Raw genomic sequence first — 17118 nt, forward strand, 5'->3', positions numbered from 1 at the left:
AGGCGCTGTCTGTTAGTGGGAGGAGAAATGAACCCAAAACAGTGACATTGCAGACAGAAGATGTCCAGGTCTGTGGTTTAAAACCCTCTGAATTCTGAGACAGGCTGTAGCTTCCTGACATCCAACTACAGCCCTACTTGTCTCCCTCCCCGCCCTGACGTATTTCCACAGGAGTTGTGTTCTGCGAGTAGGTGTGGCGATCAGCATCTCAGCCGTCCTGGGGGGGGCTAAGGACTGGAGGCTGCAGGCTTGCTCTGTAGCTGTGCAGGTGTGGGATGAGCGGGTGTCTGTGAGCTGTCTCTGTGTGTGTGCGTGTGAGAATGTATGCGTGTGTGAATGTGTGCATACGTGTGCCTTGTGTCACACTGCAGTTCTATAAAGGGAGTATCCTGCTTTGAGCCTCACATGTCCCGGGATAGGCATCAATCCCTCCCCAGGATAATAAGCATTCCGATAATGGATCGACGGATGCTTCCTTAAAATGCCAAACAGAAAGGTGGACACCCTCCTCCCCCAGCCTGCTCTCCTAAACAGAACCTGCAGGCCCTGCAGAACCCCAGCGTGCAGCCCGGCACGCACTTTCTGAACTGGGCTGGGGTTTGTGTTGTGCTGGGGGTCCTGTCGCCCCCTGCATCCTGGCCATTCCCACATTCGCAGACCTGTTCCGCCGCTCCGCTGGGAAAGACACGGCCTCCGACTCCCACAACAACGCTGGTGGCTTCCTACGGCTGCCGGTTTCAGATCCCGGCTCCTCCGACTCCCCTTCCCTCTTCCAGGCTCTCTCTCCCGAGCTCTCCAGCTCGGCCAGCGACGTACCGTTTCAGTCTAATTAAGCCTAACGATCCCCCCAAACCTACGCAGGCTCCCCCCACCAGCCTGCCCAGGGAGCGTGAGGGATGTTTGGCAGAGCAGGGACGTGGGCGACTTGCCGTGATGTGAGTGTGTGTGTGTGTGTGTGTGTGTGTGTGTGTGACGGTGTAACAGGCCATTAGAATCTGCTCCTCAGGATGACCAGGACTCCAGGCACAGCCCTGCTGTCCAGATCTCTTACTCCCTGCAGAGGCTCTGCAAAGGATCTTTTTTAAATACGGAGTAAAATACAAAGAGGTTAAGATGCTGTGCACACTTCATAAATATTTGAGAGACATAAACTCTCTCTTTACATCTGTGTTGACCGAAGGCAGGTAGGGTGGCCGGTGGGAGTTTCACTACGTTACTCAAGGGCAGGAGGCTGGACAGATTGACTGTGACTCAGACTTTAATTGCTCATTAGCGGGGATTACATCAGGAGCAGAGGCTGTGGGGAACACTGGGCTTTGTGTCATGCTCTGACTAATTCTTTTTTTTTTAATGTTGTGAAGAATAACGGAGTTGCTTATACAGGTGTAAACCCACACATAAACCCTATAGGTGTACAGTACAGCTGCCCAGAGACCCTATACACACGCCAGGGCGTGTGTGAGTGTGTGCCAGTGTGGGTGTGAGCATGCACGAGGGCGTGTGAGTGTGCACAAGGGCGTGTGCGAGGGTGTGTGAGCGTGCACGAGAGCGTGTGCGAGTGTTTCGGTGCTGCACCATAAAATTAATCAAACCCAACACAGAAAAAAGGAAACAAAAGTCAGTGCAGTGCAGAGAAGAGAGACACAAGTCCCACCTGCCCGTCCCTCCAGAGCTCACCCAGTGGGAAACTACTAAAACAACGTGCTTCTCATTCAGGACACCAGTGAGCCACACAAGCTTTTCCCTGCGTGTCCTCTATGTTTTAATTGCTTAATTGACACTCAGATGCTTAACTGATGCTTGTTTAATTGATTTTAATTCAAAGTGTTAAGGAGAGGCTTAATCATTTTGCAGAAGCTGGCAACGGGATGCAGGAGCTAAAGGTTGCCCAACACCGCCCCCCCCCCACCACCACCACCGAAACTGCTGATTGGCCACTGCGTGCAGCGGGGCAAGGCCTTACTCTGCAGTTTCCGCCACCTGATTGGCCACCTCCACGGCAGGCGGGACGGGGGCGGGTCCGGGGCTCAGGTACTCAAAGGCCCGTTGGCCCTGGGAGACCAGCTGGATGATGGGAGCCAGGAAGACCTCGGTGGAGGAGGAGCGGCGCCGGGGCGTCGCGGCGGGAATGGGCTCCTGCTCGGGCTGGGCGGGCGGCAGGCGGTCCTGCTTCGAGCCGCGGCGGGAACGGGCCTCCAGGTAGGCCTGGCGGCGGCGGCGGGCGAGGCGGCCCTCCGAGGCCTTGGACAGCACCAGGTCGCAGGAGCCGCGGCGCGAGGACCCGCCGTCCGACAGCTCTTCCAGGCTCAGGCGGTTGGCCCCCAGCTGGTCCGCCTGCTCCTTCAGCTGCGGGGGGAGAGGGGAGAGGCCATCGGTCAGCCCGAGGGGATACACCTGGGCACAGCCAGGGGAGTCTGCCTCCACAGCTGCTCCAGACCTCCGCCACCCTTAGTGTAAGGGGAGGAGGGGCACCTCCTGTCCTCCGTTCTACACGCACGTCCGCCTGCGCCACACGCGCACAGCACAGACAGGACGGCTCTGGAAAACCAGGCCAACCTTCTCTGGTCACTGTGTGGTTAATAGCTCCAAACGTGACACAGCCTGGGGAGAGGAGGGGGTGCAGAGAGGAGCCCCCCCATCTCTCCCAGGAGTCGGCCTCAGCCTCAGATCTCTGACACTTCCCCCTCCTCCACTGGGGCCCACAGCCTGCTGGGACACAATGTTCCTGCCGCCGGCGGCACGCTGAGTTCAATCAATCCAGCCGCGCGGTGTGGGGCGCCCCCCTCACGCTGCCCCCGCCTCCCTGTCCTACTTCCCCTGCCGCCGGGGACCCCGCTGAGCTCGGGAGCGCCCCCCGGCCTCGGACGCCCCACAGCCCGCTGGACCTGCTGTCGGAGCAGGGGAGGGAATTCAGCGAAGAGCAGCCCGTCTCCTCCGAGTCTCTCCGGTGTCCGTCTCGGCTCTTCCACAGTCACCTGCTCGCTCGCAGGACCCGATTCCCGACACTCCTGCCTCCTGCGAGGAAGAGTCCGCAACCCGGAGCACGGGATCCAAAACCCCGGCTGTTCCTGCCTACAGCCTCCAGGACTCGAGTCCTGGGTCAGTGACCGGATTACAGTGCAGCTCCGAGCTGAGGGTCAGCAGCAGCACTGAGCTCTTTGTCACCTTAATCCCATTAGTAGAGCAGCTATTTACAGCCGGAACAAGAACTCACAAAGGTGCAGTCAGACCAAGACAGTGTCACAGCACTGGGCCGGGTCACACTGTAACCCCACAGTCCAGAGATCACTGGTCCAGTCTGGGTCACACTGTAACCCTACAGTCCAGAGATCACTGGTCCAGTCTGGGTCACACTGTAACCCCACAGTCCAGAAATCACTGGTCCAGTCTGGGCCGGGTCACACTGTAACCCTACAGTCCAGAGATCGCTGGTCCAGTCTGGGTCACACTGTAACCCTACAGTCCAGAGATCACTGGTCCAGTCTGGGCCGGGTCACACTGTCACCCTACAGTCCAGAGATCACTGGTCCAGTCTGGGTCACACTGTAACCCCACAGTCCAGAGATCACTGGTCCAGTCTGGGTCACACTGTAACCCCACAGTCCAGAGATCACTGGTCCAGTCTGGGTCACACTGTAACCCTACAGTCCAGGGGACTGGACTGTTCTGTTGTGGTGAGCACAGGGAACAATGGACTGTTCTGGTCCAGCAGTGCTGTCCAAACTCCTCTCCTCACTACTCTCTGTGAGTCCAGACCCCTTGTGGACTCGAGCCAGGTTAATTATTAACGTCAAGCTGAAACCTGCAGAGTTTCTGTTCTGCTCCAGGAAGCTCAGTCCTCTATGTGCATCGATCTGGACCTTCCTAGAGCTCAGGTGATTGTGCGCTAGATGTTAGGATAGATGTTAATACTCTGATCAATAACCGACTATACGGAGGTTGAGTTTTGGCAGGCGTCCCTCCTGGAAAGGGGATTTTGTCAAACGTATGTTACAAAGTGAATAGTAAAGGTCATTTTAAAAGCCTAAACAAGCCTGAGACTGGCAGCAGGTCAGCAGACTGTGCCCAGTGAGAGAGTCACACCTGGACACCCCCATCGGGTGACCAGGCAGGGGGTGCTGGAGAGAGTCTCCAGGGGGCTGGCCTCCCCCTCGTTGCAGCCAGCTCAGCAGGGAGCAGAGCACTGCGTGTGCTGGGAGCTAAATGAGTTAACAACATTTTAACTCAATAAAGAAACACCATGTGCTGCATTAATCAGGTCCATAGGCCAAATCTCTCTGTATCTGCCTGTCTTCACTGCTAGGAGTCCTGCTACTGCAAAATGAGCAGCCAACAACATAGGAGCCATTGTCTGTCGTATACTGTATAACATATGAGCCACAATATTAGAACCCCCAACCCCCTTCAAAGGAAATACTGAAATACTGTACTGCATATTTACCCTCATCTCACTGGGCTGTACTGCACTGTACTGTGCTTTTACCCTGATCTCACTGGGCTGTGCTGCACTTTACTGTGCTTTTACCCTGATCTCACTGGGCTGTACTGCACTGTACTGTGCTTTTACCCTGATCTCACTGGGCTGTACTGCACTGTACTGTGCTTTTACCCTGATCTCACTGGGCTTTACTGCTCTTTACTGCGCTTTTACTGGGATTTCCAGGTATGAACCTGGAAAAATCCTTCTCAGTCTCGTGTCACCTGCTGCTAGCTCTGCCAGGTGTGGAAGTCTCCCCCCCCTCCCTGAGTGACCCCACCCCCAGCAAAGCAGGATTAAAAATAACCGGCCGGTTAAATATTTCACCAGGAGCAGCTGGGGGGGTCTGCAAGGTTGTTCAAGAACAGAAAGGACTGTTGCCGAAACTCCAACAGCGGATATCTCCTATCCGGAAGGACCGCATTCCTGACATTCCTGTGGGAGAGTAGGTGATTGGCACACTTCATTCCAGACATTGCTGAGGAATGACGGGCCCGAGCAAGGTGACTGCCTCACTCCGCAAGACCCCCTTCCTGCTTCCTGCTTCAGCTTGTCTTTCCATTGCTTTGATCATTGCCAACTGGTTTCTAAGACATCTTGGGACCACAGGTCACTTTCAGAAACCTCTCTTTGCTAAGAGCACAGAGGTCAAGGTGGGACGATCCCCCAGACAGGACGCCAGCCCACTGCAGGATCTCTCTCACTGCACAGGAACCAGTGATCTCTGGACTGTAGGGTTACAGTGTGACCCGGCCCAGACTGGACCAGTGATCTCTGGACTGTAGGGTTACAGTGTGACCCGGCCCAGACTGGACCAGTGATCTCTGGACTGTAGGGTTACAGTGTGACCCGGCCCAGACTGGACCAGTGATCTCTGGGGTGTAGGGTTACAGTGTGACCCAGACTGGACCAGTGATCTCCGGACTGTAGGGTTACAGTGTGACCCAGACTGGACCAGCGATCTCTGGACTGTAGAGTTAGAGTATGGCCCTGCCCAGACTGGACCAGCGATCTCTGGACTGTAGAGTCACAATATGACTGTAACCATATTATAAAAGTAACTATCTCTAGACTGCTGGGCTCAATCTGCACTAAAAATGTTTTTAAATTTCTAATATTAGCTATGCTTCACACAAACAGACACACTAGCTACGCGGCTGTCCGGCTGTCCCAGAAACCCTGCTGTCCGAGTACTCCGGGCGGCAGTGCAGGGAGACTGGAGAGAGGATGCTCCGCCCGGATCGGGCAGCAGGATTCCCGGGAGAGCCCTGTCCTCCGGGCTCACCATGTTGTAGAGCGGCGTGGTGTTGATGAGCAGCTGGACGAGGATCTTGCCCAGCTCCTGGAGGTCAGTCACCACCACCGCCAGCGATGCCCGCGCCCGCTCAGGCAGGGAGAGCGCCAGGCTCACGGGCCGCAGCGCCGCCAGCCGGAGCGCCAGCTCGGACGCCCGCCTGCGCGCCAGCGTCTGCAGGGACTGCAGCCGGTAGATCCCGGCCACGTACAGCGTGAGGAGCATCTGTGCCAGGCCCGACACTGCCTCCGCCACGAGGGTCAGACCAATCTGAGGGGGAGAGAGAGGTCAGAGAGAGAGGGGAGAGGGGGAGGAGAGAGGGACAGAGAGATAGAGAGGGAGAGAAAGAGAGAGATTAGAGAAATACTAGCCTTCTGCGTCACTGTCAGACACCGCCAGGCAAGGCTATACCAGATGTAGCACTGCAGTGTTTGAGCCTCCTCCTCTTTGTGCTATGTGCTGTGTAACTGTTGCATTATGCCAGTGTGGAGGCTGATACGTCAGGGGTCTGTAGGCACTGCTCAGATCCCATGCCACATTAAAAAAAAGTACTCTTACTGTTCAAATTTCAGCTCTGTGCTGTAAAAATCTTGAAATTGGCTAGCAATTGGTAAAAACTGGAAAAAATGGCAATAGAACAAGATGGGAGAGCTGGGATGGGCCGGCAGTGCCCAGGTGTGACGGTACTGCTCCAGAAGTGCCAGGCTCTGCTGCTGCCCCGAGCTGAGGGTCTGGCCAAGCTGGCACAGGGGCACAGGGGCCCCCCACCAGCTCCTGGCCGAATTCCTCCACCCCGGTCTCGTGGACAGAGGATTCGGAAAGGGATCCTGTCCTCTGCCCCGGCCGTCCAGGTGTCTCGCATCGGGGGGCGGCGCAAAACGGGACCCCCCCACACCCGGCCTGCCAACCGGGGCGCGGAGCTGGCACGGGGCACCCCAAGAGCTGCCAGGCAGGCGCCTCGGTTCTGCAGCGGCTCACGTTTTCCTCGTGACCGACCCCCCCTCCCCTCCTTTCCCTGGTTCTTAATGAGGGGCTGCAATTCTGCCAGCTCTGCACATTCCCAGTGTACCCCCCCGCCCCCCGGCCCCCCCGACCGACACCCCGCAGCGAGGTCTTGTCCCCAATTACCCAGAAGCCCTCCTCACGTGAATTCCTGCGGCCCCCCTGTCACGCCGCATTACCGTCGCACCAGATGCCCGCGAGCACGGAGGTCCGCGCTCCCCGCCAGCGATCTAGGGCCACTGGCCAGAATATTAGGGACCCCGCACCCCCCTCCCTCGCTCCCTGTCTGGGCTGGAGGAGCAGGAGACGGGCTCCCTTCTCCTTGCCTGGCCTGGCCCTTCCCTAGATCTCAGCCCTGGAGGAAAACAGCTGGAGTGCGGAGGTGTGTGGGGGTGCAGCTCGAGTTACACTAGGGGTACAGTGTGTCCCAGACTGGACCAGTGATCTCTGGACTGTAGGGTTACAGTGTGACCCAGACTGGACCAGTGATCTCTGGACTGTAGGGTTACACTGTGACCCAGACTGGACCACTGATCTCTGGACTGTGGGGTTACAGTGTGACCCAGACTGGACCAGTGATCACTGGACTGTAGGGTTACAGTGTGACCCAGACTGGACCAGTGATCTCTGGACTGTGGGGTTACAGTGTGACCCAGACTGGACCAGTGATCTCTGGACTGTGGGGTTACAGTGTGACCCAGACTGGACCAGTGATCTCTGGACTGTGGGGTTACAGTGTGACCCAGACTGGACCAGTGATCTCTGGACTGTGGGGTTACAGTGTGACCCAGACAGGACCAGTGATCTCTGGACTGTGGGGTTACAGTGTGACCCAGACTGGACCAGCAATCTCTGGACTGTAGGGTTACAGTGTGACCCAGACTGGACCAGTGATCTCTGGACTGTAGGGTTACAGTGTGACCCAGACTGGACCAGTGATCTCTGGACTGTAGGGTTACAGTGTGACCCGGCCCAGACTGGACCAGTGATCTCTGGACTGTAGGGTTACAGTGTGACCCAGACTGGACCAGTGATCTCTGGACTGTAGGGTTACAGTGTGTCCCAGCCCAGACTGGACCAGCGATCTCTGGACTGTAGGGTTACAGTGTGACCCAGACTGGACCAGTGATCTCTGGACTGTAGGGTTACAGTGTGACCCAGACTGGACCAGTGATCTCTGGACTGTAGGGGTACAGTGTGTCCCAGCCCAGACTGGACCAGCGATCTCTGGACTGTAGGGGTACAGTGTGACCCAGACTGGACCAGTGATCTCTGGACTGTAGGGTTACAGTGTGACCCAGACTGGACCAGTGATCTCTGGACTGTAGGGTTACAGTGTGACCCAGCCCAGACTGGACCAGAGATCTCTGGACTGTAGGGTTACAGTGTGACCCAGACTGGACCAGTGATCTCTGGACTGTAGGGTTACAGTGTGACCCGGCCCAGACTGGACCAGAGATCTCTGGACTGTAGGGTTACAGTGTGACCCAGACTGGACCAGTGATCTCTGGACTGTAGGGTTACAGTGTGACCCGGCCCAGAGTGGACCAGTGATCTCTGGACTGTAGGGTTACAGTGTGACTCGGCCCAGACTGGACCAGTGATCTCTGGACTGTAGGGTTACAGTGTGACCCAGACTGGACCAGCGATCTCTGGACTGTAGGGTTACAGTGTGACCCAGACTGGACCAGCGATCTCTGGACTGTAGGGTTACAGTGTGACCCGGCCCAGACTGGACCAGTGATCTCTGGACTGTAGGGTAACAGTGTGAGCCCAGACCAGCCCAGCCCAGTGTGACCCGGCCCAGACTGATCCGGTCCAATCACTGCAATCGGAGAAACTGGGAAGGTTGAAATGGGAAAATAACAGGGGAGGATCAAAGGAAACCCGTGAAGAAGCTCTGCTTCATGGTGCCAGACGGCCTGGTTTCCTTCCTCGTCCTTTCCCACAGCTGGGCTCGGCCGCAGCCTCTGCAGCGACGTGCTCTGACCCGATTCATGCCTCATCGCTGTGCCAGCGACACGTAGGCAGGGTCCCAGAGGGGCTGGCCCGGCAAGGACAGCCCTATCGGCCCAGACGATCTCCCCCCCGGCCAGCTGGAGCAGCACAGGGTTCATGCTGGAAGGACTCCTGGGATTGTGGATGAAACACGAGCTCCTGCAGCTCAAGGTCCGCTGCCACTGTGCCGTCTACAACGGGGGGTCCCCTTCTTCCCCTGCAGTGGGGTACCCACAGTGGGGTACCCCCGGCGCGTCCCTGCCCTGTGGGGCCCTGCGGCACGGAGCTGTTCCACTCTGGGGGGTCACCATGGGAATTGAGGGGCTAATTCAGGAGACGCCAGCGGGGATATCGGGGCTGGGGAAAAGGGGGCGATGGGACCCCCGTGTTTCTCTCTCCGCATGGGGGTTCGGCCTGCCAGCACCGGGGGCAGGACAGCAGCGTAGCGCACCCCGCGATGAGCTTCAGACCCCTGCGCGGGTCCGGTGTGTCTCTCTCTCTCTCCTGTTCCTCCCGGCTAAGCAAAGCCAGATGCTGGGGCGTCTCTCCCCCTCTCTCTCCTGCTGTCCAGCTGGCCCCACAGGACCGGCCCTGGAACACGCAACTGCCCCGAGCTGTGTGATAACAGCCCCTCTCCCGCCCCTCCGCGAAGCCTGCGGAATGCCAGCGGCGGCAGGACATGGGGGATTCATGGCACTGGGCACGTAGCTCGCCGGCTTTCTGGGAAAGGTTCCTTCCATTGGGAACTGGGGGGGGGGCTGGGGGGTAATTTTGGGCACGAGAATAATTCCTGGGAAGGGAAAGTAAAAGCAAGGCCTTCTCCAAGAACACAGTTCAGAAAAACACGGGCAGACAGAGCCCACGTGTCTCCCAGTCTGCCTGTGTGTTTGTCTCGGCGCAACTCTGTGTGTCTCTGCGCAATTGTGTGTGTTTGTGTCTCTGCACAATTGTGCGTTGGTGCCTCTGCACTACCATGTATTTGTATGCATTAGTGTCACACAGGAGCTCAGCCTCAGAGCTCTTGCAGTGGATCGGCTTCAGTATTTCGCCGCGGGCAGCTGCACTGTTTCTGATGACGGGGGCACGTTGCTTCACCAGGAGCTCTGATGCCCCTAGACTCACCAGGTCGGCGAGGTCCCTCAGCGTGGAGACGGCGTGCTGCACCTGGTCCCACAGCAGCAGGGCCTGCTGGTACGATCGGAGCCCCACCCGGAGCAGCAGGCCCACAACGCGTGTCAGGACCGCAGGCTCCTCTTCCTCATCGTCGTCCTCGAACATTTGCATCCTGAGCTCCAGCTCCTGACCTGAGAGAGACAGTCTACGCTGATGACCAGGTCCTGCTGTCGCCCTCAGAACAGGGGCTGCAGCCTGAGCCCAGCCCTGTTCAACATCTATCTCAAGGAGGTAGCAGGAACGTTGGAACAGTCTGCAGCTACTGGTCTCAAGCTACATGACACAGAGATCAAGTTCCTGCTCTACACTGAGAACCTGGTCCTGCTGTTGCCCACAGCCTGGCACTGCTGGAGCAGTACTGTCAGACCTGGGCACTGCCGGCCCATCTGGACCCAGAACAGGGGCAGCAGCAGAGCCTGGCACTGCTGGAGCAGTACTGTCAGACCTGGGCACTGCCAGCCCATCTGGACCCAGAACAGGGGCAGCAGCAGAGCCTGGCACTGCTGGAGCAGTACTGTCAGACCTGGGCACTGCCAGCCCATCTGGACCCAGAACAGGGGCAGCAGCAGAGCCTGGCACTGCTGGAGCAGTACTGTCAGACCCGGGCACTGCCAGCCCATCTGGACCCAGAACAGGGGCAGCAGCAGAGCCTGGCACTGCTGGAGCAGTACTGTCAGACCTGGGAACTGAGAGGCAGACAGATCAGCAGACAGATGGTGGGACAGACGGACTCAGATGAACACCCAGAGAGGTGACAGAGCTGCGAAGGCGCCTTGTTAATGTCTGCTCCAGTTATCTCGAGCCTCAGTAATCTGCAATCTCCTGCGTGCTCTCCAGGTATCAGCTGAGAGGAAATGGAGTTTCAGGTCTGATGTAATGTTTGTTTATCCGTTTCTCTGCTGCGTCTCAAACATCCCTGCTGGCTCCTGCCCTGGGGGGTGTGGTGTGTGACCAGAGAGGGGCCGGGAGGGCAAGAGGGGTCTGAATGACCCCATCTCCGCCGGCTGCTGGGATTCGGACAAGCCAGCCCGTCCCGCTCCGAAAAAATCATGCACAGGCTGTACCTGAAGCATCCGAGCTACTGAAGACGAGGGAAACTGGACCGATCTGGCCCAGTTTCAGACGAGCGCTGGACCGCTGTGCTGGCAGACAACGGCTTCCTGAAGTCAGCATTATTAATGACACTGACTGCTCGTTAGCACTGCTAGAGAACAGTACCAGCTGAACACATCAAGCCCAAGGTCTGTCTGAGGAAATACTCCCACAGCAGTCTTGTGATGCGAAACCTGGGCGAATGTATTCGTTTAGATAACTATGGGTCAGAGGGCACCACCAGATTAGTGTAATGGTAGTGTAATATGGAGTGTATGAAATGTCTAAGACGACTGTTTGTTTTTAACATGTATTTACTTTATGTGGAGTGTTGTTTCGGGCAGTTCGCTGTGGCGACGCCAAAGACAAGTTCCCCACCCTTTCGGAATGACAATAAAGTTAGATATCTTATCTTAGATCTTATCTGGTCTCTTGGTCAGCAGTGGGGAGAATTCACATAGCGCAAACCGGACTCCAGAGACCGGCAGAGCCCGTGACACCCCGGTTTCAAGTCTCTGAGAACGAGGGGTCACTCTGCCCGAGTGGGGGAGGGACGGAAAGCTCTGTTTGTATATGCAGTAAAGGGAAATGTTAATGGAGCATGACGGCCTAATTATCCTCCATTAGTGGGTATGTTTAGCGGCAGAAAATGACCACCTCCCAGTGGCCTTAAAAACCAAAGACTCATGGCGAACGGCCGCAGAGGGGAAGCAGATGGCTCTTTGGCGCCCTCCGGTGGCCGCAAGGACAAACTGCACGCACCCCTTCGCAGAGGAGAATCAGTCTTGGACATTTATTAAACGCCCCCGTTCGAGGCCTCATTCCCACCCCATCGCTACAGCCCGCGCGCTGGGTGGCGAGAGGAGCGGCACGCGGGTGCAGACGGCCCCCCAGTCCCGCCGAGCGGACACTCACTCCAGCGCTCGTTCAGGGGCAGGTAGAAGAGAGCGGCCTCCTCGGACCGGCTCAGCAGCTCGTCCAGCCCGGAGGCCACGGCGCCCCCCAGGGCGGAGCGGCGCACGCTGTCCAGCTGGGTCACCACGGCCTCCCGCGTGCCCTCCAGCAGCCAGGTGGCGCTCTCCGCCGCAGCGCCGATGTCATCGGTCACCCGCATCTGGAGGTCGTCCAGGGTCAGGAAAAGGGCGTCCGTCAAGTGACCCATGACCTGGGGAGCACAGAACACAAGGGTCAGCTGGGTCACACTGTTACCCTACAGTCCAGAAACCGCTGGGCCGGGTCTTACTGTAACTCGACAGTCCGGATATCGCTGGTCCAGTCTGGGCCGGGTCACACTGTAACCCTACAGTCCAGAGATCACTGCTCCAGTCTGGGTCACACTGTCACCCTACAGTCCAGAGATCGCTGGTCCAGTCTGGGTCACACTGTAACCCTACAGTCCAGAGATCGCTGGTCCAGTCTGGGTCACACTGTAACCCTACAGTCCAGAGATCGCTGGTCCAGTCTGGGTCACACTGTAACCCTACAGTCCAGAGATCGCTGGTCCAGTCTGGGTCACACTGTAACCCTACAGTCCAGAGATCACTGGTCCAGTCTGGGCCAGGTCATATTTCAACCCAGTCTAGGCCAGACTAAGTGCCGGAGAGGAGTGGGCACCCACCTCATCTGCTGTCTGACTCAGCACAGGGAATCTTCTCTCCAGCTCATCAATACCCATACTGGCGTAGATGTTGGCAAGGGTGACTGTGGAGCCAAACACACCATGACAACAAAGATAGGAAAGACAAGAGAGAGTCAGGCCTTCTGTCTGTGTGGAGACACTCCCGTCACTCCTGAGTCCAGTACAGTACTGGAGACAGGAGCTCTGAGGGATCTGTCTGTGTGGAGACATTCCTGAGTCCCGTACAGTACTGGAGACAGGAGCTTTGAGGGATCTGTCTGTGTGGAGACACTCCTGAGTCCCGTACAGTACTGGAGACAGGAGCTCTGAGGGATCTGTCTGTGTGGAGACACTCCTGAGTCCCATACAGTGCTGGAGACAGGAGCTCTGAGGGATCTGTCTGTGTGGAGACACTCCTGAGTCCCGTACAGTGCTGGAGATAGGAGCTCTGAGGGATCTGTCTGTGTGGAGACACTCCTGAGTCCCGTACAGTACTGGAGACAGGAGCTCTGAGGGATCTGTCTGTGTGGAGACACTCCTGAGTCCCGTACAGTGCTGGAGACAGGAGCTCTGAGGGATCTGTCTGTGTGGAGACACTCCTGAGTCCCGTACAGTACTGGAGACAGGAGCTCTGAGGGATCTGTCTGTGTGGAGACACTCCTGAGTCCCGTACAGTACTGGAGACAGGAGCTCTGAGGGATCTGTCTGTGTGGAGACACTCCTGAGTCCCGTACAGTACTGGAGACAGGAGCGCCCCCATGATGCCCTGCCCTGACAGGGGTGCGAGAGCAGGCCGGACTTACTCTGGGGCTCCAGCCTGTCCAGCAGGGGCGAGGCGCTGCGGGCGGCCACCTCCGACAGGCCGCGGACCCCCAGCTCGGCCACACCCCCCACCCAGCGCAGCAGCGGCAGCCGGCCCTTGGCGTCGGCGTAGGCGGCGGTCACGGCCTGCAGGGTGGAGCGGACGAGCGGCAGGCGCGCCACGCGCTGCACCACGGTCACCTGGCGGGAGGGAGGCCGAGAGAGAGAACGGCAAGGGCGGAGCAGAGGGGGGTGGCTGTTCACAACCCAGGAACCCCAGCTCCAACCCTGCAGGGAGTCCAGGTCTCCCCAAACCCTCAGCTTCATCAGAGCACACGGCTGAAAACCTCGTTTTTGTTCTCTTTCCCTACATCATAAAGCCATCTTCATCCCTTGACTCACTCCTCCAGTTTCCACTGGGGATCTCCGAGTGCAAACGACACTGAATACCCCTATAAGCCGCTGTATTCACTGACGCTTTGTGTTATGAATGTCTATTTATACATAATCAGACATATTAACAATTCCTTACACTCATATAGCGCCTTTCTGGATACTCCTCCCAAAGCACTTCACAGGTCATGGGGATCCCCTCCACCCCCACCAGGGTGTGGCCCCACCTGGATGATGCACCTGTCCTCTCCCCACACAGCAGCTCTCAGTGGGGATGAGAGCAGAGTGATGGAGCCAGTTCAGAGAGGGGGGTTATCAGGAGGCCATGACTGGTACAGGCCAGGGGGGAATCTGGCCAGGACACTGAGGTAACACCCCTACTCTTCTCAAGAAACGCCCTGGGATTTTTAATGACCACAGAGAGTCACGACCTCGGTTTCACGTCCCATTCAAAGGACGTCACCTTTTTACAGTATAGTGTCCCCGTCACTGTACTGGGGCATTAGGACCCACACAGACCGCAGGGTGAGCGCCCCCCCCTGCTGGTCCCACTAACACCTCTTCCAGCAGGAGCCTCAGCTTTCCCAGGAGTCTCCCCTCCAGGTACTGACCAGGCTCACACTCCTGGGCTCCAGTGGGCTGCCCCAGTGCTGAGCTGGAGTAGGATTCCTCTGCCAGCCGGGGGATTTGAACTGGCAACCTTCCAGCCACAGGCGCAGATCCTGAGCCACAGAGCCACCGCTCTCCCAGGGTCTCTGGTCTCTGACCCCTCCTACCTCGCTGTTTGCACCCGGTGTTCCTGACATCTTCTTGCTCCAGTTCTCTGCGGGGGTCAGGGGCAGGGCGAGGGGTGCGGAGAGGAACGTCAGTGAGATACCCCTGGATTCTGAGCGAGAGAGATCGGGGATCAGGGGTGCGGAGAGGAAAGTCAGTGAGATACCCCTGATTCTGAGAGGCAGAGATCAGGGGTCAGGGGTGCACCCTCTCCTGCCCAGCTGGGAATTTCCCCCTGCCTAGAATTTTCCGGCCGCTTCCCAAAAGACAGCCGCGCACAGATCCCAGTGACCATCACGCCTTGTTTTTCTGGGAAGCCCCACCCTCACCCCCACCGTTCCCCACAACGAGGCAGTCAGCTGCCCCCGAGCTTCAATGGCCCCGTCTGTCCGCGCTATCCCAGCATGCAAATCGGGTTTCACGGCCCACCCTCACCCGACTCGCCCTGACCTCCGGGTCACAGCTGAGCTCCGGGGAGCAGGGGGAGCGCGTGACCCCACCGCCGCTGACGGGGGGGGGGGCATCTGCATCCCGGGAGACAGGCTCTTCGGTGTGGGAGGGCCTTCGGAAAAGAGAATGACAAACCTCACCACAGGGAGACGCCAGTGATAAGGCGATTTAAACTGGCGATTTGCACCCTCTGGGGGACACCCTAAAAGCAGCCTGCCCCCCCCAGGCTTAGAAGATGACGTGTGTGGAGACCCTGCGACTTCTCCACTACTTGGGAAAGCCAAAAGAAACAGGCGAAGAGCAGAAAGGCACCCAGCGCACTTAGCTAAGTAACTAGTCCGTCTCTAAGGGCAGCTGGGGAGCTGGAGGCAGGGACAGACACAGATACGAGCGCACACTCACACAAGACAGTCAGTGAACCCCACCACTGTGGGAGGAAAGCGGGGCCCCTGGAGGAAACCCAGACTAGCACATACGAAGTGAGAACTCCGCACAGACAGCACCCCAGGTCTGGAATTGAACCTTGGGCCCCTGCTAACCAGTCCACCACTGTACCCACATTTTGACTACCTTCCTCATACGTAATATTAATAGGTTGCCAGATTAATCGAATTAAAAATCCTAGTTCTATTGCAATCCTGGAACTGCTAAACTGTCCAGCGAATACTCCGAAATTTCTGAGGAAAAACCAGCAAATCCCCAATTTTCTTCGTTTGGTGGTCTAAGATTGCATTTTGGGTCTCTTTTCCTTGAAGCCAAATGCAATTATTCATCCTGTAATTCTTCTTGACGGAAACTCACCTGCAGTGATGGGCCAGAGGATTGAAAGTCTTCAGACTCTTCAGCGTGCGAATCCCGTCTGTCCGTCTGGGAAATTCCACAAATTCCTCACCAGCAGTCCGGACTCCCTGGAGAGCTTCTCCCGATCTCTCTCTCCTTCCCGAGTGTGACTGGACGCTGCCTGGCAAGGACGCTGCGATAAGGAGATCTCGATTTCCATGGTGGAACGACATGTGACCGGAGGGCTATAATATGGGGAAAATCCGCAAAACTTCCTTCTCCCTGGAGCGTGACCGATCCGTCGCCATGAAGTGAAGGGAACCCATTCACAGCCCGGCCGCGACACGCTCCGACACGCTGGCTGAGCGAATTCGGACGTCTTCCTGCGCCGGACGTCACGATGATGCTGGTGATGATGACATCTGTGAAAATAGCACTGCAGCCACACACAAACATGGGCAGAATCTGAATCTGACCTTTTCAGGAGGACATTAACGGGGCCTTTCTCCCAGTCCTCAATTTATTGACATGGTTTTCCTAAGCAAAAATCCTTCAAGATCAACAGTCAAATGAGAATGTCATTTACACTTACAAGGTACCTGATTAATAAAATTAAGAACCACCTGAACAAATATAAAGTGCACATTTATCTCAGTTATTTTCATCCCAGACACATATTTGCTCATTCATTGCGTCACATTTTTAATGCAATTTGAAACAGACAGAGATGACAGGGCATTCTTTGTTTTAGTTAACATGATGAAAGCATGTTAATGTAGGGTTACAGTGTGACCCAGACTGGACCAGTGATCTCTGGACTGTAGGGGTACAGTGTGACCCAGACTGGACCAGTGATCTCTGGACTGTAGGGTTACAGTGTGACCCAGACTGGACCAGCGATCTCTAGACTGTAGGGTTACAGTGTGACACAGACTGGACCAGTGATCTCTGGACTGTAGGGTTACAGTGTGACCCGGCCCAGACTGGACCAGTGATCTCTGGACTGTAGGGTTACAGTGTGACCCGTCCCAGAGTGGACCAGTGATCTCTGGACTGTAGGGTTACAGTGTGACCCAGACTGGACCAGTGACCTCTGGCCTGTAGGGTTACAGTGTGTCCCGGCCCAGACTGGACCAGTGACCTCTGGCCTGTAGGGTTACAGTGTGACCCAGACTGGACCAATGATCTCCGGATTGTAGGGTTACAGTGTGACCCAGACTGGACCAGTGATCTCTGGACTGTAGGGTTACAGTGTGACCCGGCCCA

At 57.0% G+C, this 17118-nt stretch overlaps 1 protein-coding gene across 3 annotated transcripts; it reads right to left on the minus strand.

Annotated features, from left to right (window-relative positions):
- Nucleotides 1-1797: 1797 nt before the first annotated feature.
- plin6 (perilipin 6) lies at nt 1798-17107 on the minus strand. 3 transcript variants are annotated; one of them, XM_069184986.1, is made up of 8 exons: nt 15874-17107; nt 14625-14734; nt 13458-13656; nt 12655-12737; nt 11952-12201; nt 9894-10075; nt 5763-6041; nt 1798-2346 (listed from the first exon to the last, which is right to left on the minus strand). In XM_069184986.1, the coding sequence occupies exons 2-8, from the start codon at nt 14652-14654 to the stop codon at nt 1960-1962; spliced, it is 1410 nt and encodes a 469-aa protein (XP_069041087.1). In that variant the 5' UTR covers nt 14655-14734; nt 15874-17107; the 3' UTR covers nt 1798-1959. The 3 variants fall into 3 exon arrangements, with proteins under 3 accessions (XP_069041087.1, XP_069041088.1, XP_069041086.1); XM_069184987.1 differs by lacking the exon at nt 15874-17107 and adding an exon at nt 15058-15266; XM_069184985.1 differs by having other exon boundaries at nt 13458-14734.
- Between the last annotated feature and the right edge of the window lie 11 nt (nt 17108-17118).

This window comes from Lepisosteus oculatus, chromosome 27 (genome assembly GCF_040954835.1).
Source record: "Lepisosteus oculatus isolate fLepOcu1 chromosome 27, fLepOcu1.hap2, whole genome shotgun sequence".
NCBI lineage: Eukaryota > Metazoa > Chordata > Actinopteri > Semionotiformes > Lepisosteidae > Lepisosteus > Lepisosteus oculatus.